General features: G+C 46.9%; 2 protein-coding genes across 6 annotated transcripts; one reads left to right on the top strand and one right to left on the bottom strand.

The window, feature by feature from the left end:
* The first annotated feature begins 188 nt into the window (after positions 1-188).
* Positions 189-3,020, top strand: psmc5 (proteasome 26S subunit, ATPase 5). Its single transcript, XM_088360068.1, has 12 exons — positions 189-274; positions 920-991; positions 1,067-1,136; positions 1,230-1,327; positions 1,406-1,462; positions 1,531-1,761; positions 1,825-1,951; positions 2,027-2,217; positions 2,289-2,387; positions 2,465-2,575; positions 2,641-2,727; positions 2,843-3,020. The coding sequence occupies exons 1-12, from the start codon at positions 251-253 to the stop codon at positions 2,894-2,896; spliced, it is 1,221 nt and encodes a 406-aa protein (XP_088216194.1). The 5' UTR covers positions 189-250; the 3' UTR covers positions 2,897-3,020.
* A 1-nt stretch (position 3,021) lies between these two features.
* LOC148382852 (MAGUK p55 subfamily member 3-like) lies at positions 3,022-9,680 on the bottom strand. Of its 5 annotated transcripts, XM_088360064.1 has the most exons (19): positions 9,570-9,680; positions 7,262-7,368; positions 7,074-7,192; positions 6,876-6,953; positions 6,728-6,811; positions 6,526-6,663; positions 6,363-6,444; positions 6,019-6,104; positions 5,868-5,942; positions 5,594-5,790; positions 5,420-5,472; positions 4,938-4,955; positions 4,737-4,766; positions 4,464-4,613; positions 4,300-4,380; positions 4,117-4,210; positions 3,933-4,041; positions 3,474-3,596; positions 3,022-3,383 (listed from the first exon to the last, which is right to left on the bottom strand). In XM_088360064.1, exons 2-19 carry the CDS (start codon positions 7,299-7,301, stop codon positions 3,201-3,203), a joined length of 1,740 nt encoding a protein of 579 aa, XP_088216190.1. In that variant the 5' UTR covers positions 7,302-7,368; positions 9,570-9,680; the 3' UTR covers positions 3,022-3,200. The 5 variants fall into 5 exon arrangements, with proteins under 5 accessions (XP_088216190.1, XP_088216189.1, XP_088216191.1 ...); XM_088360063.1 differs by having other exon boundaries at positions 4,737-4,955; XM_088360065.1 differs by lacking the exon at positions 4,737-4,766.
* Between the last annotated feature and the right edge of the window lie 12,746 nt (positions 9,681-22,426).

Below are 22,426 nucleotides of genomic sequence, written 5' to 3'. Positions count from 1 at the left end.
ACCAACATTACTATTTTTATACAAAACTAATGAAAATATGAATAAGTTGATACATCAGCTCATATACCTATCACTGAAAATAGATCTGTTTAAGAGCGGTGTTGTAGTGTTTATTTTAAGTGCTCTCTTAGTGGGTGATTTACGGTAGCATGTATTCGGGGGAGTTGGTTTTGCCCAGTAGAGGGCGCTGTGGTACATTCACATCCAACTGGAAATACGTCACCTCTCCAACGGATGCTAGCTTTCCAAGATGGAGGGGGACGGCACCGACAATGTAGGTGGATTTGTCAGCTCGTTTATACACTTTTGCCCAAGAATTGCCTTTAAACATCGTCAGCGTACTTCTATTTCAATTCTTAGCTAATTTGAATGAATTATAACTTGTGTGTCGTTTATTGATAAAACCCTCTTGAGTCCAAACGATGTTGCTCCCGTGTTTGCTGTATCATTGCGGCTAGGCTAGTCGAGCAGCTAGCTCGTGCTGTGTCCATTTAACGCATCCATGTATGCATGTCTTTTTACCCTCACTATGTAGACTATAAATATACGTATTTACGTCCGCTTTGTTTACGCTGTTAGTCGGTCCCCTGGCTCGAACACGACGGCAATGCCTGCGAGCTTTGCTTGTTGCTGACTCACTTTACCTTCACTTGCTTACGATACATTTTTAATCGTTTGCACTTGTCGTTGCACTTGTTCAAGTCATTTATTAATCCTGGATTTTTTTTTAGGTATCCAAAATGATAACAAATGATGCATATCGTGTATTGGGTCTAGTGTATAGTCATTCGTCATTGACATCATTTTATGTCAGTGTGGCAAGATAGATAATAGTAAGGTTGAAGCCGTCTTCTATAGTTAAGAAAACCAGCATATATTCAACATAACACCTGATTTATCGATTTCACTGTTATTCCAGATGGAGATGGGCGAGAGTAAAGGTGGAACAGGTCTTCGGCAGTACTACTTATCGAAAATAGAAGAATTACAGGTAAGCAAATGTTTTTTTGTTGCAAACTTATAGTCCACTATTCGACATTTTCAACCTCCTTTTTGTTTCCAACAGTTGACTGTGAACGAGAAGAGCCAGAATCTCAGACGACTTCAAGCACAGAGAAATGAGCTCAACGCTAAAGGTATTTTTGGGGTTAACACTAGTTATGTATTTTATTTTTTTTAATCTTTCCCCTTTTTGTGAATATAACTGCCCCCAATTAATTAACTTTCAGTGCGTCTCCTCCGTGAGGAGCTGCAGTTGCTTCAAGAGCAAGGCTCCTATGTAGGAGAAGTGGTCAGGGTCATGGACAAAAAGAAAGTGCTGGTCAAGGTATACACTCCAGATTTTGTACAAAAATACACTTAGCCCGCACAAGTAATATGGATTTATTTTCTTCATTTCCCCCAGGTGCATCCAGAGGGGAAATTTGTGGTTGACGTGGATAAAAACATTGACATCAATGATGTGAGTATTGTGGCAGTTGATTTGTCCATGTACATGAGCCTGCTTTTCATTGGGCCCTTCTGTCCCAGGTAACCCCCAACTGCCGCGTGGCTCTCCGCAACGACAGTTACACGCTGCACAAGATCCTCCCCAACAAGGTGGATCCTCTGGTCTCCCTCATGATGGTGGAGAAGGTTCCCGACTCCACCTATGAGATGATTGGCGGACTGGACAAGCAGATTAAGGAAATCAAAGAAGTCATTGAACTTCCCGTCAAACACCCGGAGCTTTTTGAAGCTTTGGGCATCGCGCAGCCCAAGGTGAGTGACTGGTGCAAGGACGTTCAAAATGGATGGATGTTTAAATGTTTGTGGTTGTTTTAGGGTGTGCTGCTCTACGGACCTCCAGGAACAGGAAAGACCCTGCTGGCCAGAGCTGTAGCCCACCACACCGACTGCACCTTCATTAGGGTGTCGGGGTCTGAGCTGGTGCAAAAGTTCATTGGGGAGGGTGAGCGCTATTAACGCATGTTGCCGGATACGTTTTGTTTCTGCTTGAATCTGAACTTGAGTTTTGTCCCGAAAGGCGCTCGGATGGTGCGCGAGCTTTTTGTCATGGCCCGAGAGCATGCACCCTCCATCATCTTCATGGATGAAATCGATTCCATTGGCTCGTCTCGCCTGGAGGGCGGCTCGGGCGGGGACAGCGAAGTGCAGAGGACCATGTTAGAGTTGCTCAACCAGCTGGATGGCTTTGAGGCCACCAAGAACATCAAGGTGGAGCTGTCGCCGTCACTGCCGTCGTGAGTGCTCAAGTGTGTCTAAAATGTGCTCTGTGCCGGCGGCAGGTCATCATGGCCACCAACCGTATCGACATCCTGGACTCGGCTCTCCTCAGGCCAGGAAGAATTGACAGGAAGATTGAGTTCCCCCCTCCCAACGAGGAGGTGACATGACACTCTCCCAGATTCAAATCCACGCTGGTGACATCACACCACAACATCACTTTTTTTTGGTCCGCCAGGCTCGCCTCGACATCCTCAAGATTCACTCGCGGAAGATGAACCTGACGCGAGGCATCAACCTGAGGAAGATCGCCGAGCTCATGCCTGGAGCGTCGGGCGCCGAGGTTAAGGTGAGCGTTTGCCACTCGCTAGTTGCATTTGTGTTATCCAAACACGTTGTGCTTGTGCTGTGAAGGGCGTGTGCACGGAGGCGGGCATGTACGCCCTGCGAGAGAGGCGAGTACACGTCACCCAGGAGGACTTTGAGATGGCTGTGGCAAAGGTTGGTCAACTTTGATTTATTTTTTCCCCTTTTTCATCGAGTTTGCCGCTTTGCCGCTGGCTTCAAAGTTATTAGGTGCACGGACTTTCTAAGCTTTTGGTTAATTGTCCTGCAGGTGATGCAGAAAGACAGCGAGAAGAACATGTCCATCAAGAAGCTGTGGAAGTAACTTGCTTCTCTTTGCACACAAGGCGGGCCTCACATGTATAGTTTCCTGAGTTTGTTCATGGTTTACTTTCAAATTGTTGCATTTGTCCTAAAATAAATAGATAGCCCACACACACCAAAAAAAAGTTCATTTGAAACGTTTTATTATCAACAGCAAACACTTCAAAAATATCAGACAAGTAGCTGCCGCTGTCAATGGACTCTGTGCATGTTAACCAACACAAAAGTGGATTTATTTGGCACTTGCAGCAAGTTGAAGAAAAATATTGACACAGTGGTGTTGGCAGCAGGTTCAGGTTTAAGGTCTAGGACGTCCTCAGCCAGGACACGGGCACCCACTGGGGCTCCAGTCGTACCCGCTCCAGCACGGCGTGGAGCTCTGCCATGGCACTGAGCGGATCCTCCTTTACCAGCACGTAATCCAGCCAGTGGCCGTAGCGCTGCTCTAGCCGCTCTGCCGACTGTCTCATGTCCATCAAGTCCTGCTCCTGCAACCCCCAGAAAAACCAAAAAGCTTGACGACCCCAATGTGCATTTCTGCCATCACGTTCCGAGGCCGATGTGGGCGTGCCACTCACCGTGACGGCGACACTGACGAGCGACGAGCAGGAGCTGAGAGACTTCTTCTCGCTGTCCAAGACAGAAGGTCTCACAAAGATGACGTAGGGCTTGAAAGCCGGTGTCCGAAGAACCTTCAATGCCTTTGGGGAAATGTTGGCAAGGCAGCAAGGGAAAAAAAAAAGTCCAGTCAAACCTCCGTTTAACAAATAGTTGGTTGTCAGGCTTTGCTATCCAACTCAAACATGGTAAGTTTGGCTCAAGGTAAATTTGATTGAATGGCAAATTTCAAACATAGACAACTTTTTTCCATCAGCAGGTTGTTATCACTCCTCCCGCTACTTCGAGGGACTTTAACCTAAGGCACCATCACAATCAAGCCAAGACCAGCGCAGCAGTGTTAGAAGGTATGGTAAAAAAATTCAAACTTTTTTGGGACCCCCGCCCACCATTTGAGGTCAGCACTTCCCCACACCAACCTCAGGCTGCACGTCCACAAGGCAAATTTTATTTTGAAGCAGAGTTCTGTGAATGGACTCCAAACTGGTGCCATATAAATTCTCCTTATACTCGCCGTATTCAATGAACCTGCAAGACGACAGAGGCGTGTCAAACTTTTCCAGCCCGACTTGACGCCGTTCATCTGGTCAGTCCCGTACTCACTTGCCATCGTGGATGGCGGCCTCAAAAGACGTTCTGGTGATGAAGTGATACTCCACTCCCTCGCGCTCATGACTCTTCCTGGGTCGTGTGGTGTCTTTGATGGCACAAATAGTAAAAAAAGAAAACAACGCCCGCTCACAAATAGGACTCGAACGTGCGAGTCTTTCTCGAGAGGGCACTCACGAGGCACGGCCAATCCGTAAAGTCTGGGATTGTCCGCGATCACCTTCTGTTTGAGCTCGGCGATGCGACTTCCCAGGGATCCTGAACACAACACACGGACGACCACCCCCGTTAGCAAACGAGGGGAGCGCCTGGGAACAGATGGATGGACGGACGCCATCTACCGAGCAGCACGACAAGGCGAGGCCTGTCGCCAGGCAGATAAAGCGTCACTTCCTCGTAGATCAGGAAATCGATGTGATTGGCGTCGGGGGTGCAAGGCTCAACCAACGAGTTCTGCTCTCTCTTGAGACGGAAACTTCTGCGCTGGCCAGCTGTGGTCAAACAAGAGTTATTGGACTCAATTCTGAAATTCGACTGTGGCCTTGGAATTGGGAGGAACTCCAATCTGTCTAATGCGAGAAGACCGATTCATTCTGACATTTGTTGATCCTCACCAACATCTTTTCCCTCAAGGTCGCTGTCGTCTGGGGAGGAGCGAGTGGAAAGAAGAGGAGGAGGAGACAGGACGAGAGGGAGGTAGGTTGAGGTCTCTTGTACTTGGCACAACACGGCACGTTCAACACAGTCACGGGGGTGAGCAAGCCAACCGGAATAAATACACTTTAGTACATCGCTCGAGCGTGTTAAAGTCCTACCTCGGTCATGGCGCTCGTCTGAGAGGGGCAATGCAAGGAAGGACACACAACAATCACTGCAGAGAACAACACAAAATGACAACCACGGTTCCTTTTTTAACAACAAATATTTCATTAACTGTTACAGCTAAATCCTTGTCTTTTTGTTGTCCTGGATTTGAATGACGAGGTAAAAATGTAACTCTAATCCTCAACATCAAAGTGCATCTTTCTGCATCCGTACAAAAGAACAACCACAATGAGAGCAGCACCTTTTGCTTATGCGGCCCTTTTTCATTTAATGCCGTCCTCTAATTGGATTACACCATAGATTGTGGAGATTAAAGCGGGATCCGCTGTTCTGGTTCCATAATCTCTCTTGATGCTGCTCGTCCCTGTGATTACATTTGACCCGTGTGATGGGGCACGAGCAGCGATCTTATCTAAGTCGCTTGTCAGTTTGGGGTGCATATGGGTAATGGCGGGCTGGCGGGACGTCTTACATGTAGCCGCGATGGACGGGAAGGAGCCGGTCTTCAGGCGGTACCTCAGGCGCCTGTCAAATGACCAAACCAAATGACTCGTTAAAACATCATACTGAATTTGCGATGCGTGTGGCTTTAAAGGGTTAGGTCGATTTCGAAGTGTGTTTTAAAAATATCTAAGATCAAGCACACCTCTCCTGGAAGTGCGCCGAGGGGATCAGCGCGGCGCGCAGGTTGCTGTCGCCCACTTTCTTGGCCTGCCACCAAGTGGCGTCTTCCTGGCTCACCACCTGAAGGATGTCGCCGCGTTTAAAAGGAAGCCCCGCCTCCTGACAGGGCGTAGCTCGGTCCTCGAGGGGCACGTAGTCAAACAAAGCCCGTAGGTAGACCTGCGCAACGGAGGCAAGGTCAAATCAGATTACTCCTGGCTTCTGATGATTTGTTTTCATCTTCAAAATGTCCTGACCCTGCTTTCTTTCAGCTTGTCTTCTTCTATGACGGCTGGGATGATTTTCAATGTGATGGAGCCTTGCGACTTGGACTGGTGTGAAAAGACATCACGGCGTCAAGCAGCGCTTTCGTCTCTGAATTGAAACCGGTGAAAATGTGACATTTACCAGAATGTGACTTATTTCATCCGGCCTTTTGTGGCTTATCAGGCTGCCATTGAGCTCCCGCAACTCGTCCCCCACGTGCACCAGACCTGGCAACGCAAACACGGACGACATCGTGTGAAGCACGAAAGCATGAAGTTGATGACATCTCCATGGCAACATCCAGCCAGCCCTGTTTGAAACCTCCAAATATGCAATCTCGTGGCACTAATCTGGAGGATTTAATCTCTGTTGACAGTTTGCAACGCATTACACAACGTAATCTCCTCACTTGTGTGGCAGAGCTGACAAGGAAGTCCACTTATTGCAAAGTCAAAACCCCCAAAAAAGGCAAAAGCACCTCTCACCACTACGGTCGGCCGCTCCTCCCCTCATGATCCGCGCCACGATGACTGCGCCGGTTGCCTCGTCTCGCCTGATGGTCGCACCCTGGATGGAGGAAATGAAGTAAACCTCCATCCGACTCCAACGATGAATGGAATTCCAAACGTGGCCAAATCTTCATCCCACCAGAGGCTCTTTGTTCTTCACCAGTCGGACGATCTTCACCGACTCCTCCTCGGGCTCGTCCTCCACATCCTCTGGCAAGGAAGGCAGCACCGGGTCAAAATTCTTCTGGGCCACCGTGTCGTGGGTGGACAGCATAGCCTGTGAAGAGAGGCATGTTTGGATTCATCAAAAGAGGACATTATTTTTTTTTGTAATTGTCTACCTTGATGTGAGGGGCATTCAAGAGAAGCAGCAGCTCTTTCCCCTCCTTCTCCTCGAGAAGCCTGTTCTGGAGTTCTTCTGTTAGCTTGGACACAAATTCAAAACTGTCAAGAAAAATAACATTTAGGGTGAGGACGCGCTGCACTTACATGCTCCGCCAGGCAGGAGGCGTTGTGCAGGACCGGCGTGGGACTCTGCTTTTTGTACTGCTTCAGTTTCTCATGAATCTGAGAGTTGGACTTCATTAGCACAGAGGAACCTGCCCTCATTTTTGTATGCATTTGATCTGTGTAGAGTTAAAGCAAAGCAACAGAAGTCTTTTTGCTTGCAGGAGAAGACACGCCCACCTTCATGAGGTAGCAGAGGCTCTTCTCACTGAAGACATCTTTGAGGAAGACCAGGTCCTCCTCATGGTTGGCACCAGGGTGTAGCTGAGAGGTGAGCAGGGCCAATGTCTCGTGTAGATCTATCGGATGACATCATGGAGTTTTTTAAAGAAATTGCGGAAGCGTCCGACACGTTGTGTGCCTTCTACCTGTGTTTGCAGATACCACAGGCATGCTTGGCTGCGTCATTCAAGGAAGGGAAAGGAGAGTGGCTCCAATGGTGGTGTCCGCTGCTCCTCAAGACCAGATAAGTTGTCTTCACAATGAAAAACATTTGATATTTATAAATGGCAGTATAAAGCTCAGAGCATTTCCCTCCCACGGTGGAATGAAATGGCCTTATGATGAATTGTAACAAGGCCACCCTTGAATTTGACTGCTGAGTACGATTGTGGGATTGAACTCTCACAATGAAAGGTCAAGCACAATGATTAAAGTGTCTTGACCGGTAGCGTCACCCTCGCTAACCTCGACGTGATTCCACATGTCCATCCATCTGTCTGCTCACCAGATAAGACAAGGACATAAAAAAAATTGGAAAAATTTGATTGCTTTACTGGTGAGTGCCAGTCAGTCATCCATCTGATTAATACGGTGATTCGAAGTGGCCGTTCCCCCACTGCGCACTCGTCTTCCAAGCCGCCTCCGCTGCCGCCCTTCATCTCCTCACTCTCTCTAATTACGAGCTCAAAGCCAACAACGTCCTGCTTTTCTTTTCGCAGCAATCTGCCTTCCTGGCTGACATATGGTGGCATTATCTCGCCTGCTTTATTCAACATGGCATCTGCTGGAGAGCTGAGACGCAAGCGGCGGAAGATCAGCGGAACGGACAAGTGGCCATTATGTGTGTTTCAAGGTGAAATTGTATTGGCTGGGTTGCTATGGTGAATGGTGAATCATACTACTTTGTTAATTTCATAGTATAGACGTGCATTGAGACATAAGCAGCATCACACATAAGCCGGCCATAAACTTTAGCAATTAGGCTAAAAGCTTGTTAAAAATCAATGTCTGTCAATCATCGAGCTATACAACAAAGTCGTCATCGTGCCTGACACAAATTGGTAAATTGTTCCTGCAGCCACGCCACCTGTTTGCCGTGCTTATTTTGCTGCGGGGTGAGTCTGGGATTGGAGTGGGGGGGTGGTGGGGGAGTCGCCAGTACATAGAAAAAGACCATCTGCCCATCCTGTGCATACAGGGAAACTCACAAATCGCGTGACAATAGGATGGAGGCTTGAAGTCATTGCTTCGGTCAGTTGGAATCGTTTAATGTGATTCTCCCTGATTGACAGAGGGTCCCTGTTATTACATAAACGTGTACATACACACGGACATTTGGCCAAACTAATATTCCTGTAGTGCAGGTCTTTGGAGAGAGACGGAACGAGGGCAAGGTCATCAATTCAGTTATGGCCATCTGCCGTGTGTGTGTGTTTGTGTGTGTGCATACATGTACATTTCAATTTTTATCCAACGTTCCTTAAGTAATAGCTTTTATTTGACATTAAAACAAATCTTATAGCGTTAGAGTAAGCAAAAATGTTCCAAAAAGAGGATAGATCGGTGAATTGTTTTTTCTGCCCCCTAGTGGAAAAGCATGTTCTGCCGGTCACTTTTGGTCAGTGGCACAGACAGCTGAGCAAATAGATTATTTCTTGAATATCAGTTAGTAGAGTCATCTACATTTAAAGAATAAGCCCCATTGTCCCAGTGGTAGTTAAAGACTGGTGAGCAAATATCCAATCTGTAAACACTGACATGCAAACAAAATAAGCCGCTCTGATGATGCCAAATTCCAAGTGTGGGAAATAAAAGAGAAAAGAATGCAGGGCTAGGCGATGAGGAAAGCCAGAAGGCTCTTAAGAGGCTTACAAGAGGAACACGACTTCCAAACACCTTCATGACACACAGCAGCCAGGCAGGCAGGACAGGGGCTGGAGCCAGCCAGCAGATTGAACTCAGCTTGTGGGGCAGATGGACGACCCGGGGTCTCTTTGGCAAGCCATTGCACTCTGTTGGTAGGTGGCCAAACGCTCGAAGCTCCCTCTCACTTTGTTTTTATGGGTGCAAACGAATGGAGCGCTCCCAAAGCTCTCAGTAAATCAATTCTATTAGGAGCATTAGCCTAAATACAGTAATATCCAACGAGGTAAGCACACCATAACTCACAAATAATAACGGGACAGTGGAGGAAAAAGTTAGTTATACCGGAAAGTGAAAGAAGCTGATGCTTCTGTGGTGATTGACACTAATTTAACCCCGCCCCCTTAAAAAAAATTGTGTATTTCTAGTAGGTGGATACTTCCTATATACTCCCTATAATTTACAAACGCACTTAACAACGGGTGTTTTAAAATGAACAAAATATTTATATCTATAAAACCACACAAATGTCAGTCATTCGAGGTAGCCAGGCAACCGATAAGGAATCTGCGCAATTTTGAGCATCCTCACCCTGTTGGAGGCTCGTCTTATTCTCCTTTTTTTCCTCTCTGCTGTCTTCCTCTTCGTCTCTTTTGTGTCTGACTTCCCTGTCGTTGCGCCGGCGTTCACACACGAGCTTTTATTTATGTGCCCCCACGCCCCCCCTCCCATCCTATGCCTCCTCCCATCTCGGCCGGCCGCCATCCTCCTCGCTGCGATACATTCGAGTGTGCATTATAAATTTCTTTTTTCACTTCAACCAGTAGGTGTCGGTAATGCCCATTGAAGCTGGTGCCACCCCGCCGTAAAACAAAACGAAGAAGAAAATGACGTCACGTCTCGTTCACGAACGAGTCGTGAATTGCATTTCCCGTTCGACAACTGAACGGATCTGTGAGTGAGTGATTTGCATTTCCAGTTCATCGCCAGAACGGTTCAGTGAGAGAACGAATCCGGACTTTCCTGTTCGTTCCCCGGTGCATCAACGGATCTGTCAGTGAAGGTGTTGCGTCTCCCTCCTGGCGTGGACTATGTAAGTCAAAATGTCGATTTACGATTTGCCAAGGAAAGAAAGAACCACTCACTGAAACACCACTTCTTTTATGCACGTTTTCTCCAAGCTAACGGCTAACTTTATTGCAAGAAGGGATGCGCCGTTGTGCAAAAACGGGGAGATAATGCTGCTTTTGGGATAATCTTATTTTATAAGTTAAAGATCGTGAGCAGCAGCGAGCCCCATTTCGACCCCTTACACTGAGTGCCAAGCAGGGAAGAAATGGGTACCATTGTTATAGTCACTGGTATGACCCGGCCGGGGTTTGAAACCCCGACCTCCCAATCTCAGGGCGGACACTCTCCTCTCCGGCCACTGAGCTGGTAATCACTGCTGTATAGTAGTGTAACACTTATAGTAGGTTTTAAATAACGTGTATGCATATACACGCCTAAATATTGTTATCCAATATATCTACTGCAATTTCGCATTGGATTGCTGGTTTAAAATGTACTTTTAATATTATTATTTTTAATAAACATTCAAACCTGTTAAAACTTGTCTGGTGTTTTATTCCTTGTTTCTTCATCAATTAAAACATTAACTGCTTTAGATGACAATATGTGTAGGTACACCTCATGGACACTTCAAAAGGTACACTACACGAGGTAAAAAAAAAAGAATAAATGAATAAATAAAGAGTTAATTGTACAACAAAAGCGCATCTAGGCATATTCTCAAACCTGGGATCGAACCAAGTTTTTACTGAGCAAGAGCCCGAGTCACTAACCAGTCAGCTATTTCGACCGGCAGTCTGTACCCTGTTTTGTACTAGTCATGTCCATTCCAGTTCTTAAATGAAAGAATCGGTTGTGTGTGTTTAACGAGGGTAACTTGGAAAACATATTGGAACGTGGCCCCGAGGACCAGAGCTTGACACCTGTGACCTTTGACCATGATATTTCCCTAATAAGGTGGCCTATTATTAGGTACGCTTGAAAATGGCGGTGTCCCTATGGAGTGTCCAAGTGACGTCACAGATCAAACAACCAATCAGAAAGTGGGGGTGTGACTCCCTCGTTAAGTGCAGGTGCGTGAAAACTTTTAGCTTCTTTCACGTTCTGAAGGAGCTAAAAGTTTTCACGCACCTGCACTTAACGAGGGTCACTTGGAAAACATGTTGGAACGCGGCCCCGAGGACTAGAGCTTGACACCTGTGACCTTTGACCATGATATTTCCCTAATAAAATGGCCTGTTATTAGGTACACTTGAAAATGGCGGTGTACCTAATGGAGTGTCTGTGTGATTCCCTCGTTAAGTGCACCTGCGTGAAAACTTTTAGCTACCGCAGAACGTGAAAGGAGCTAAATCTTTTCACGCAGGTGCGCTTAACGAGGGTCACTTGGAAAACATGTTGGAACGCGGCCCTTCGAAGACTGTAGGTCGGCACCCCTGGTTTAAGTGAAAAGTGCCACACCCGCCCTCACCCCCACTTTCTGATTGGCTGTTTGATCTGTGACGTCACTTGGACACTCTATTTTCAAGTGTCCTTAATAACAGGCCATCATGGCCAAAGCTTAACTGAAAGTGAAAAGTGCCACACCCGCCCTCACCCCCACCTCCTGATTGGCTGGTTGATCTGTGACGTCACACCATCATTTTCAAGTGTACCTAATAACTTTATGCATTTTTTGTACATGTTAAGAATGTGTATTTGACTACTTGCTCTTTATTTTGGGGGACACCAACACACATTACACAACGTAAAACACATATACATATTATCATATAAAGCAGTTAACCAAATGTCAAATGTTTGTTTTCATGCCCAAAAAAATAAAAACAAGGAATAAATCACCAGACAATTTTTAACAGGCTTTTAATGTATATTAAAATAATAATAATAAAAGTACATTTCGAACCAGCAATCTGATGTGAAATTGCAGTAGATATAGTGTGACATAAAGCATTTAACCAAATGACAGATTTTTATGTTTTAATTGGCGAATATAAAAACAAGGAATAAAACACCAGACAAGTTTTAACATAAATGTTTATTCAAAATAATAATATTAAAAGTACATTTCAAACCAGCAATCCAATGTGAAATTGCAGTGGATATATTGGATAACAATATTTAGGCGTATATATGCATACACGTTATTTAAAAACTACTATAAGTGTTATGAAATCAAGATGACCCAACGAGAAGCATCACCTCCCCGTTGTTGCAGAACGGCGCATCCCTTCATGCAATAAAGTTAGCCGTTAGCGCACCGGTGTTTCAGTGAGTGGTTCTTTCTTTCCTTGGTAAATCGTAAATCGACATTCTGGCTTACATCGTCCACGCCTGGAGGGAGACGCAACACGTTGACTGACTGATCCGTTGATGCACGGGCGGAAACGCGGATCACTCACTCACACATTCGTTCGTTGGTGAGCGAGAAGTGACGTCATTTTCTTTTTCGTTGTGTTTTACGGCGAGGTGGCACCAGCTTCAATGGGCATTACCGACACCTACTGGTAGAAGTCATATGAACTTTTTAGAACAGCAAACTGCGCATGCGCCGCGGCCACGGCGTTTTCGGACAAACACAAGAGCCGCACAGGTAGCGAACAGCCGGAACGCAAAGGACCAACTCTCTATTTTTTTTATTCATATAAAGGCCGGTCTGCGAAAATATTTCTGACACATAACCAGTCCGTGGCGCAAAAAAGGTTGGGGACCACAGATCTACTAACTATTCGCTTGTGAGCTACTCCATAAAACCATATAGATTCCATGCAATTGGAGCGAGGCTTCTGTAATGTGGTGGTTAGATCACTAGGCTCTGACCCCAGCAACCCGGGTTCGAATCTCATTGAGGCGCAAATTTTTTATCATGGAAAATTTGCAAAACAGTTGCTCGTCTGCTGCCCCATATAACCATACACCTCCCTAAAGCTTAGGGTGAGACCTAGGTTTAGACTAGGGCTATGGATAGTTCTGAGGTTAGAGCTAGAGCTAGGGTTAGAGCTAGTTAGAGTTAGAGCTAGTAAGGGTTAGAGCTAGAGCTAGAGTTAGGGTTAGAGCTAGAGATAGAGTTAGGTATGCTAGAGCTGGAGTTAGTGTTAGAGCTAGGGTTAGGGTTAGGGTTTGAGCTAGTTAGAGCTAGGGTTGGGGTTAGAGCTAGAGTTAGGGTTAGAAATAGGGTTAGAGCTAGAGCTGGAGTTAGTGTTAGAGCTAGGGTTAGTGTTAGAGCTAGGGGTAGAGCTAGTTAGAGCTAGGGTTAGGATTAGGGTTAGGGTTTGAGCTAGTTAGAGCTAGGGTTGGGGTTAGAGCTAGAGTTAGGGTTAGACTAGAGCTGGAGTTAGTGTTAGAGCTAGGGTTAGGGTTAGGGTTTGAGCTAGTTAGAGCTAGGGTTGGGGTTAGAGCTAGGGTTAGAGCTAGAGCTGGAGTTAGTGTTAGAGCTAGGGTTAGGGTTAGGGTTAGGGTTTGAGCTAGTTAGAGCTAGGGTTGGGTTTAGAGCTAGAGTTAGGGTTAGAGCTAGAGTTAGTGTTAGAGCTAGGGGTAGAGCTAGTTAGAGCTAGGGTTAGGGTTAGGGTTAGGGTTTGAGCTAGTTAGAGCTAGGGTTGGGGTTAGAGCTAGAGTTAGGGTTAGAGCTAGAGTTAGTGTTAGAGCTAGGGGTAGAGCTAGTTAGAGCTAGGGTTAGGGTTAGGGTTAGGGTTTGAGCTAGTTAGAGCTAGGGTTGGGGTTAGAGCTAGGGTTAGAGCTAGAGCTGGAGTTAGTGTTAGAGCTAGGGTTAGGGTTAGGGTTAGGGTTTGAGCTAGTTAGAGCTAGGGTTGGGGTTAGAGCTAGAGTTAGGGTTAGAGCTAGAGCTGGAGTTAGTGTTAGAGCTAGGGTTAGGGTTAGGGTTTGAGCTAATTAGAGCTAGGGTTGGGGTTAGAGCTAGGGTTAGGGTTAGAGCTAGAGTTAGTGTTAGAGCTAGGGGTAGAGCTAGGGGTAGAGCTAGTTAGAGCTAGGGTTAGGGTTAGGGTTAGGGTTTGAGCTAGTTAGAGCTAGGGTTGGGGTTAGAGCTAGAGTTAGGGTTAGAGCTAGAGTTAGAGCTAGAGCTAGTGTTAGAGCTAGGGTTAGGGTTAGGGTTTGAGCTAGTTAGAGCTAGGGTTGGGGTTAGAGCTAGAGTTAGGGTTAGAGCTAGAGCTGGAGTTAGTGTTAGAGCTAGGGTTAGGGTTAGGGTTAGAGCTAGTTAGAGCTAGGGTTGGGGTTAGAGCTAGAGTTAGGGTTAGAGCTAGAGCTGGAGTTAGTGTTAGAGCTAGGGTTAGGGTTAGGGTTAGGGTTTGAGCTAGTTAGAGCTAGGGTTGGGGTTAGAGCTAGAGTTAGGGTTAGAGCTAGAGCTGGAGTTAGTGTTAGAGCTAGGGTTAGGGTTAGGGTTTGAGCTAGTTAGAGCTAGGGTTGGGGTTAGAGCTAGGGTTAGAGCTAGAGCTGGAGTTAGTGTTAGAGCTAGGGTTAGGGTTAGGGTTAGGGTTTGAGCTAGTTAGAGCTAGGGTTGGGGTTAGAGCTAGAGTTAGGGTTAGAGCTAGAGTTAGTGTTAGAGCTAGGGGTAGAGCTAGTTAGAGCTAGGGTTAGGGTTAGGGTTTGAGCTAGTTAGAGCTAGGGTTGGGGTTAGAGCTAGAGTTAGGGTTAGAGCTAGAGTTAGTGTTAGAGCTAGGGTTAGGGTTAGAGCTAGGGTTAGAGCTAGAGCTGGAGTTAGTGTTAGAGCTAGGGTTAGGGTTAGGGTTAGGGTTTGAGCTAGTTAGAGCTAGGGTTGGGGTTAGAGCTAGAGTTAGAGCTAGAGCTAGTGTTAGAGCTAGGGTTAGGGTTAGGGTTTGAGCTAGTTAGAGCTAGGGTTGGGGTTAGAGCTAGAGTTAGGGTTAGAGCTAGAGCTGGAGTTAGTGTTAGAGCTAGGGTTAGGGTTAGGGTTAGAGCTAGTTAGAGCTAGGGTTGGGGTTAGAGCTAGAGTTAGGGTTAGAGCTAGAGCTGGAGTTAGTGTTAGAGCTAGGGTTAGGGTTAGGGTTTGAGCTAGTTAGAGCTAGGGTTGGGGTTAGAGCTAGGGTTAGAGCTAGAGCTGGAGTTAGTGTTAGAGCTAGGGTTAGGGTTAGGGTTAGGGTTTGAGCTAGTTAGAGCTAGGGTTGGGGTTAGAGCTAGAGTTAGGGTTAGAGCTAGAGTTAGTGTTAGAGCTAGGGGTAGAGCTAGTTAGAGCTAGGGTTAGGGTTAGGGTTAGGGTTTGAGCTAGTTAGAGCTAGGGTTGGGGTTAGAGCTAGAGTTAGGGTTAGAGCTAGAGTTAGTGTTAGAGCTAGGGGTAGAGCTAGTTAGAGCTAGGGTTAGGGTTAGGGTTAGGGTTTGAGCTAGTTAGAGCTAGGGTTGGGGTTAGAGCTAGGGTTAGAGCTAGAGCTGGAGTTAGTGTTAGAGCTAGGGTTAGGGTTAGGGTTAGGGTTTGAGCTAGTTAGAGCTAGGGTTGGGGTTAGAGCTAGAGTTAGGGTTAGAGCTAGAGCTGGAGTTAGTGTTAGAGCTAGGGTTAGGGTTAGGGTTTGAGCTAATTAGAGCTAGGGTTGGGGTTAGAGCTAGGGTTAGGGTTAGAGCTAGAGTTAGTGTTAGAGCTAGGGGTAGAGCTAGTTAGAGCTAGGGTTAGGGTTAGGGTTAGGGTTTGAGCTAGTTAGAGCTAGGGTTGGGGTTAGAGCTAGAGTTAGGGTTAGAGCTAGGGGTAGAGCTAGTTAGAGCTAGGGTTAGGGTTAGGGTTAGGGTTTGAGCTAGTTAGAGCTAGGGTTGGGGTTAGAGCTAGAGTTAGGGTTAGAGCTAGAGTTAGTGTTAGAGCTAGGAGTAGAGCTAGTTAGAGCTAGGGTTAGGGTTAGGGTTAGGGTTTGAGCTAGTTAGAGCTAGGGTTGGGGTTAGAGCTAGAGTTAGGGTTAGAGCTAGAGTTAGAGCTAGAGCTGGAGTTAGAGCTAGGGTTAGGGTTAGGGTTTGAGCTAGTTAGAGCTAGGGTTGGGGTTAGAGCTAGAGTTAGGGTTAGAGCTAGAGCTGGAGTTAGTGTTAGAGCTAGGGTTAGGGTTAGCGTTTGAGCTAGTTAGAGCTAGGGTTGGGGTTAGAGCTAGAGTTAGGGTTAGCGCTAGAGTTGGTGTTAGAGCTAGGGGTAGAGCTAGTTAGAGCTAGGGTTAGGGTTAGGGTTAGGGTTTGAGGTAGTTAGAGCTAGGGTTGGGGTTAGAGCTAGTGTTAGGGTTAGAGCTAGAGCTGGAGTTAGTGTTAGAGCTAGGGTTAGGGTTAGGGTTTGAGCTAGTTAGAGCTAGGGTTGGGGTTAGAGCTAGGGTTAGAGCTAGACCTGGAGTTAGTGTTAGAGCTAGGGTTAGGGTTAGGGTTAGGGTTTGAGCTAGTTAGAGCTAGGGTTGGGGTTAGAGCTAGAGTTAGGGTTAGAGCTAGAGTTAGTGTTAGAGCTAGGGGTAGAGCTAGTTAGAGCTAGGGTTAGGGTTAGGGTTTGAGCTAGTTAGAGCTAGGGTTGGGGTTAGAGCTAGAGTTAGGGTTAAAGCTAGAGTTAGTGTTAGAGCTAGGGGTAGAGCTAGTTAGAGCTAGGGTTAGGGTTAGGGTTAGGGTTTGAGCTAGTTAGAGCTAGGGTTGGGGTTAGAGCTAGAGTTAGGGTTAGAGCTAGAGTTAGAGCTAGAGCTGGAGTTAGTGTTAGAGCTAGGGTTAGGGTTAGGGTTTGAGCTAGTTAGAGCTAGGGTTGGGGTTAGAGCTAGAGTTAGGGTTAGAGCTAGAGCTGGAGTTAGTGTTAGAGCTAGGGTTAGGGTTAGGGTTAGGGTTTGAGCTAGTTAGAGCTAGGGTTGGGGTTAGAGCTAGAGTTAGGGTTAGAGCTAGAGCTGGAGTTAGTGTTAGAGCTAGGGTTAGGGTTAGGGTTTGAGCTAGTTAGAGCTAGGGTTGGGGTTAGAGCTAGGGTTAGAGCTAGAGCTGGAGTTAGTGTTAGAGCTAGGGTTAGGGTTAGGGTTTGAGCTAGTTAGAGCTAGGGTTGGGGTTAGAGCTAGAGTTAGGGTTAGAGCTAGAGTTAGTGTTAGAGCTAGGGGTAGAGCTAGTTAGAGCTAGGGTTAGGGTTAGGGTTTGAGCTAGTTAGAGCTAGGGTTGGGGTTAGAGCTAGAGTTAGGGTTAGAGCTAGAGTTAGTGTTAGAGCTAGGGGTAGAGCTAGTTAGAGCTAGGGTTAGGGTTAGGGTTTGAGCTAGTTAGAGCTAGGGTTGGGGTTAGAGCTAGGGTTAGAGCTAGAGCTGGAGTTAGTGTTAGAGCTAGGGTTAGGGTTAGGGTTAGGGTTTGAGCTAGTTAGAGCTAGGGTTGGGGTTAGAGCTAGAGTTAGGGTTAGAGCTAGAGCTGGAGTTAGTGTTAGAGCTAGGGTTAGGGTTTGAGCTAATTAGAGCTAGGGTTGGGGTTAGAGCTAGGGTTAGGGTTAGAGCTAGAGTTAGGGTTAGAGCTAGAGTTAGTGTTAGTGTTAGAGCTAGGGTTAGGGTTAGGGTTTGAGCTAGTTAGAGCTAGGGTTGGGGTTAGAGCTAGAGTTAGGGTTAGAGCTAGAGCTGGAGTTAGTGTTAGAGCTAGGGTTAGGGTTAGGGTTTGAGCTAGTTAGAGCTAGGGTTGGGGTTAGAGCTAGAGTTAGGGTTAGCGCTAGAGTTGGTGTTAGAGCTAGGGGTAGAGCTAGTTAGAGCTAGGGTTAGGGTTAGGGTTAGGGTTTGAGGTAGTTAGAGCTAGGGTTGGGGTTAGAGCTAGTGTTAGGGTTAGAGCTAGAGCTGGAGTTAGTGTTAGAGCTAGGGTTAGGGTTAGGGTTTGAGCTAGTTAGAGCTAGGGTTGGGGTTAGAGCTAGGGTTAGAGCTAGACCTGGAGTTAGTGTTAGAGCTAGGGTTAGGGTTAGGGTTTGAGCTAGTTAGAGCTAGGGTTGGGGTTAGAGCTAGAGTTAGGGTTAGAGCTAGAGTTAGTGTTAGAGCTAGGGGTAGAGCTAGTTAGAGCTAGGGTTAGGGTTAGGGTTTGAGCTAGTTAGAGCTAGGGTTGGGGTTAGAGCTAGAGTTAGGGTTAGAGCTAGAGTTAGTGTTAGAGCTAGGGGTAGAGCTAGTTAGAGCTAGGGTTAGGGTTAGGGTTAGGGTTTGAGCTAGTTAGAGCTAGGGTTGGGGTTAGAGCTAGAGTTAGGGTTAGAGCTAGAGTTAGAGCTAGAGCTGGAGTTAGTGTTAGAGCTAGGGTTAGGGTTAGGGTTTGAGCTAGTTAGAGCTAGGGTTGGGGTTAGAGCTAGAGTTAGGGTTAGAGCTAGAGCTGGAGTTAGTGTTAGAGCTAGGGTTAGGGTTAGGGTTAGGGTTTGAGCTAGTTAGAGCTAGGGTTGGGGTTAGAGCTAGAGTTAGGGTTAGAGCTAGAGCTGGAGTTAGTGTTAGAGCTAGGGTTAGGGTTAGGGTTTGAGCTAGTTAGAGCTAGGGTTGGGGTTAGAGCTAGGGTTAGAGCTAGAGCTGGAGTTAGTGTTAGAGCTAGGGTTAGGGTTAGGGTTAGGGTTTGAGCTAGTTAGAGCTAGGGTTGGGGTTAGAGCTAGAGTTAGGGTTAGAGCTAGAGTTAGTGTTAGAGCTAGGGGTAGAGCTAGTTAGAGCTAGGGTTAGGGTTAGGGTTTGAGCTAGTTAGAGCTAGGGTTGGGGTTAGAGCTAGAGTTAGGGTTAGAGCTAGAGTTAGTGTTAGAGCTAGGGGTAGAGCTAGTTAGAGCTAGGGTTAGGGTTAGGGTTTGAGCTAGTTAGAGCTAGGGTTGGGGTTAGAGCTAGGGTTAGAGCTAGAGCTGGAGTTAGTGTTAGAGCTAGGGTTAGGGTTAGGGTTTGAGCTAGTTAGAGCTAGGGTTGGGGTTAGAGCTAGGGTTAGAGCTAGAGCTGGAGTTAGTGTTAGAGCTAGGGTTAGGGTTAGGGTTTGAGCTAATTAGAGCTAGGGTTGGGGTTAGAGCTAGGGTTAGGGTTAGAGCTAGAGTTAGTGTTAGAGCTAGGGGTAGAGCTAGTTAAAGCTAGGGTTAGGGTTAGGGTTTGAGCTAGTTAGAGCTAGGGTTGGGGTTAGAGCTAGAGTTAGGGTTAGAGCTAGAGTTAGAGCTAGAGCTGGAGTTAGTGTTAGAGCTAGGGTTAGGGTTAGGGTTTGAGCTAGTTAGAGCTAGGGTTGGGGTTAGAGCTAGAGTTAGGGTTAGAGCTAGAGCTGGAGTTAGTGTTAGAGCTAGGGTTAGGGTTAGGGTTAGAGCTAGTTAGAGCTAGGGTTGGGGTTAGAGCTAGAGTTAGGGTTAGAGCTAGAGCTGGAGTTAGTGTTAGAGCTAGGGTTAGGGTTAGGGTTTGAGCTAGTTAGAGCTAGGGTTGGGGTTAGAGCTAGGGTTAGAGCTAGAGCTGGAGTTAGTGTTAGAGCTAGGGTTAGGGTTAGGGTTAGGGTTTGAGCTAGTTAGGGCTAGGGTTGGGGTTAGAGCTAGAGTTACGGTTAGAGCTAGAGTTAGTGTTAGAGCTAGGGGTAGAGCTAGTTAGAGCTAGGGTTAGGGTTAGGGTTAGGGTTTGAGCTAGTTAGAGCTAGGGTTGGGGTTAGAGCTAGAGTTAGGGTTAGAGCTAGAGTTAGTGTTAGAGCTAGGGGTAGAGCTAGTTAGAGCTAGGGTTAGGGTTAGGGTTAGGGTTTGAGCTAGTTAGAGCTAGGGTTGGGGTTAGAGCTAGGGTTAGAGCTAGAGCTGGAGTTAGTGTTAGAGCTAGGGTTAGGGTTAGGGTTAGGGTTTGAGCTAGTTAGAGCTAGGGTTGGGGTTAGAGCTAGAGTTAGGGTTAGAGCTAGAGCTAGAGTTAGTGTTAGAGCTAGGAGTAGAGCTAGTTAGAGCTAGGGTTAGGGTTAGGGTTTGAGCTAGTTAGAGCTAGGGTTGGGGTTAGAGCTTGAGTTAGGGTTAGTGTTAGAGCTCTACTAGCTCTAACTCTAACTAGCTCTAACCCTGACTCTAGCTCTAACCCAACCCCAGCTCTAACTAGCACTAACCCTAACCCTAACCCTAGCTCTAACACTAACTCCAGCTCTAGCTCTAACCCTAACTCTAGCTCTAACCCTAACTCTAGCTCAAACCCTAACCCTAACCCTAGCTCTAACACAAACTCCAGCTCTAGCTCTAACCCTAACTCTAGCTCTAACTCTAACACTAGCTCTAACCCCAACCCTAGCTCTAACTAGCTCAAACCCTAACCCTAACCCTAGCTCTAATTAGCTCTACCCCTAGCTCTAACACTAACTCTAGCTCTAACTCTAGCTCTAACCCCAACCCTAGCTCTAACTAGCTCAAACCCTAACCCTAACCCTAGCTCTAACACTAACTCCAGCTCTAGCTCTAACCCTAACTCTAGCTCTAACCCTAACCCTAACTCAAGCTCTAACCCCAACCCTGGCTCAAACTAGCTCAAACCCTAACCCTAACCCTAACCCTAGCTCTAACTAGCTCTACCCCTAGCTCTAACACTAACTCTAGCTCTAACCCCAACCCTAGCTCTAATTAGCTCAAACCCTAACCCTAACCCTAGCTCTAACACTAACTCCAGCTCTAGCTCTAACCCTATCTCTAGCTCTAACCCCAACCCTAGCTCTAACTAGCTCAAACCCTAACCCTAACCCTAGCTCTAACACTAACTCCAGCTCTAGCTCTAACCCTAGCTCTAACCCCAACCCTAGCTCTAACTAGCTCAAACCCTAACCCTAACCCTAGCTCTAACTAGCTCTACCCCTAGCTCTAACACTAACTCTAGCTCTAACCCTAACTCTAGCTCTAACCCCAACCCTAGCTCTAACTAGCTCTACCCCTAGCTCTAACACTAACTCTAGCTCTAACCCTAACTCTAGCTCTAACCCCAACCCTAGCTCTAACTAGCTCAAACCCTAACCCTAACCCTAACCCTAGCTCTAACTAGCTCTACCCCTAGCTCTAACACTAACTCTAGCTCTAACCCTAACTCTAGCTCTAACCCCAACCCTAGCTCTAACTAGCTCAAACCCTAACCCTAACCCTAACCCTAGCTCTAACACTAACTCCAGCTCTAGCTCTAACCCTAGCTCTAACCCCAACCCTAGCTCTAACTAGCTCAAACCCTAACCCTAACCCTAGCTCTAACACTAACTCCAGCTCTAGCTCTAACCCTAACTCTAGCTCTAACCCCAACCCTAGCTCTAACTAGCTCAAACCCTAACCCTAACCCTAACCCTAGCTCTAACTAGCTCTACCCCTAGCTCTAACACTAACTCTAGCTCTAACCCTAACTCTAGCTCTATCCCCAACCCTAGCTCTAACTAGCTCAAACCCTAACCCTAACCCTAGCTCTAACACTAACTCCAGCTCTAGCTCTAACCCTAACTCTAGCTCTAACCCCAACCCTAGCTCTAACTAGCTCAAACCCTAACCCTAACCCTAGCTCTAACACTAACTCCAGCTCTAGCTCTAACTCCAACTCTAGCTCTAGCTCTAACTCTAGCTCTAACCCTAACTCTAGCTCTAACCCCAACCCTAGCTCTAACTAGCTCAAACCCTAACCCTAACCCTAACCCTAGCTCTAACTAGCTCTACCCCTAGCTCTAACACTAACTCTAGCTCTAACCCTAACTCTAGCTCTAACCCCAACCCTAGCTCTAACTAGCTCAAACCCTAACCCTAACCCTAGCTCTAACACTAACTCCAGCTCTAGCTCTAACCCTAGCTCTAACCCCAACCCTAGCTCTAACTAGCTCAAACCCCAACCCTAACCCTAGCTCTAGCTCTAACCCTAACTCTAGCTCTAACCCCAACCCTAGCTCTAACTAGCTCAAACCCTAACCCTAACCCTAGCTCTAACACTAACTCCAGCTCTAGCTCTAACTCTAACTCTAGCTCTAGCTCTAACTCTAGCTCTAACCCTAACTCTAGCTCTAACCCCAACCCTAGCTCTAACTAGCTCAAACCCTAACCCTAACCCTAACCCTAGCTCTAACTAGCTCTACCCCTAGCTCTAACACTAACTCTAGCTCTAACCCTAACTCTAGCTCTAACCCCAACCCTAGCTCTAACTAGCTCAAACCCTAACCCTAACCCTAGCTCTAACACTAACTCCAGCTCTAGCTCTAACCCTAGCTCTAACCCCAACCCTAGCTCTAACTAGCTCAAACCCCAACCCTAACCCTAGCTCTAGCTCTAACCCTAACTCTAGCTCTAACCCCAACCCTAGCTCTAACTAGCTCAAACCCTAACCCTAACCCTAGCTCTAACACTAACTCCAGCTCTAGCTCTAACTCTAACTCTAGCTCTAGCTCTAACTCTAGCTCTAACCCTAACTCTAGCTCTAACCCCAACCCTAGCTCTAACTAGCTCAAACCCTAACCCTAACCCTAACCCTAGCTCTAACTAGCTCTACCCCTAGCTCTAACACTAACTC

Source organism: Syngnathus floridae, chromosome 18 (assembly GCF_059516105.1).
Source record: "Syngnathus floridae isolate MCC-2025c chromosome 18, RoL_Sflo_1.0, whole genome shotgun sequence".
Lineage (NCBI taxonomy): Eukaryota > Metazoa > Chordata > Actinopteri > Syngnathiformes > Syngnathidae > Syngnathus > Syngnathus floridae.
This window is presented reverse-complemented; position numbering and strand designations above follow the sequence as displayed.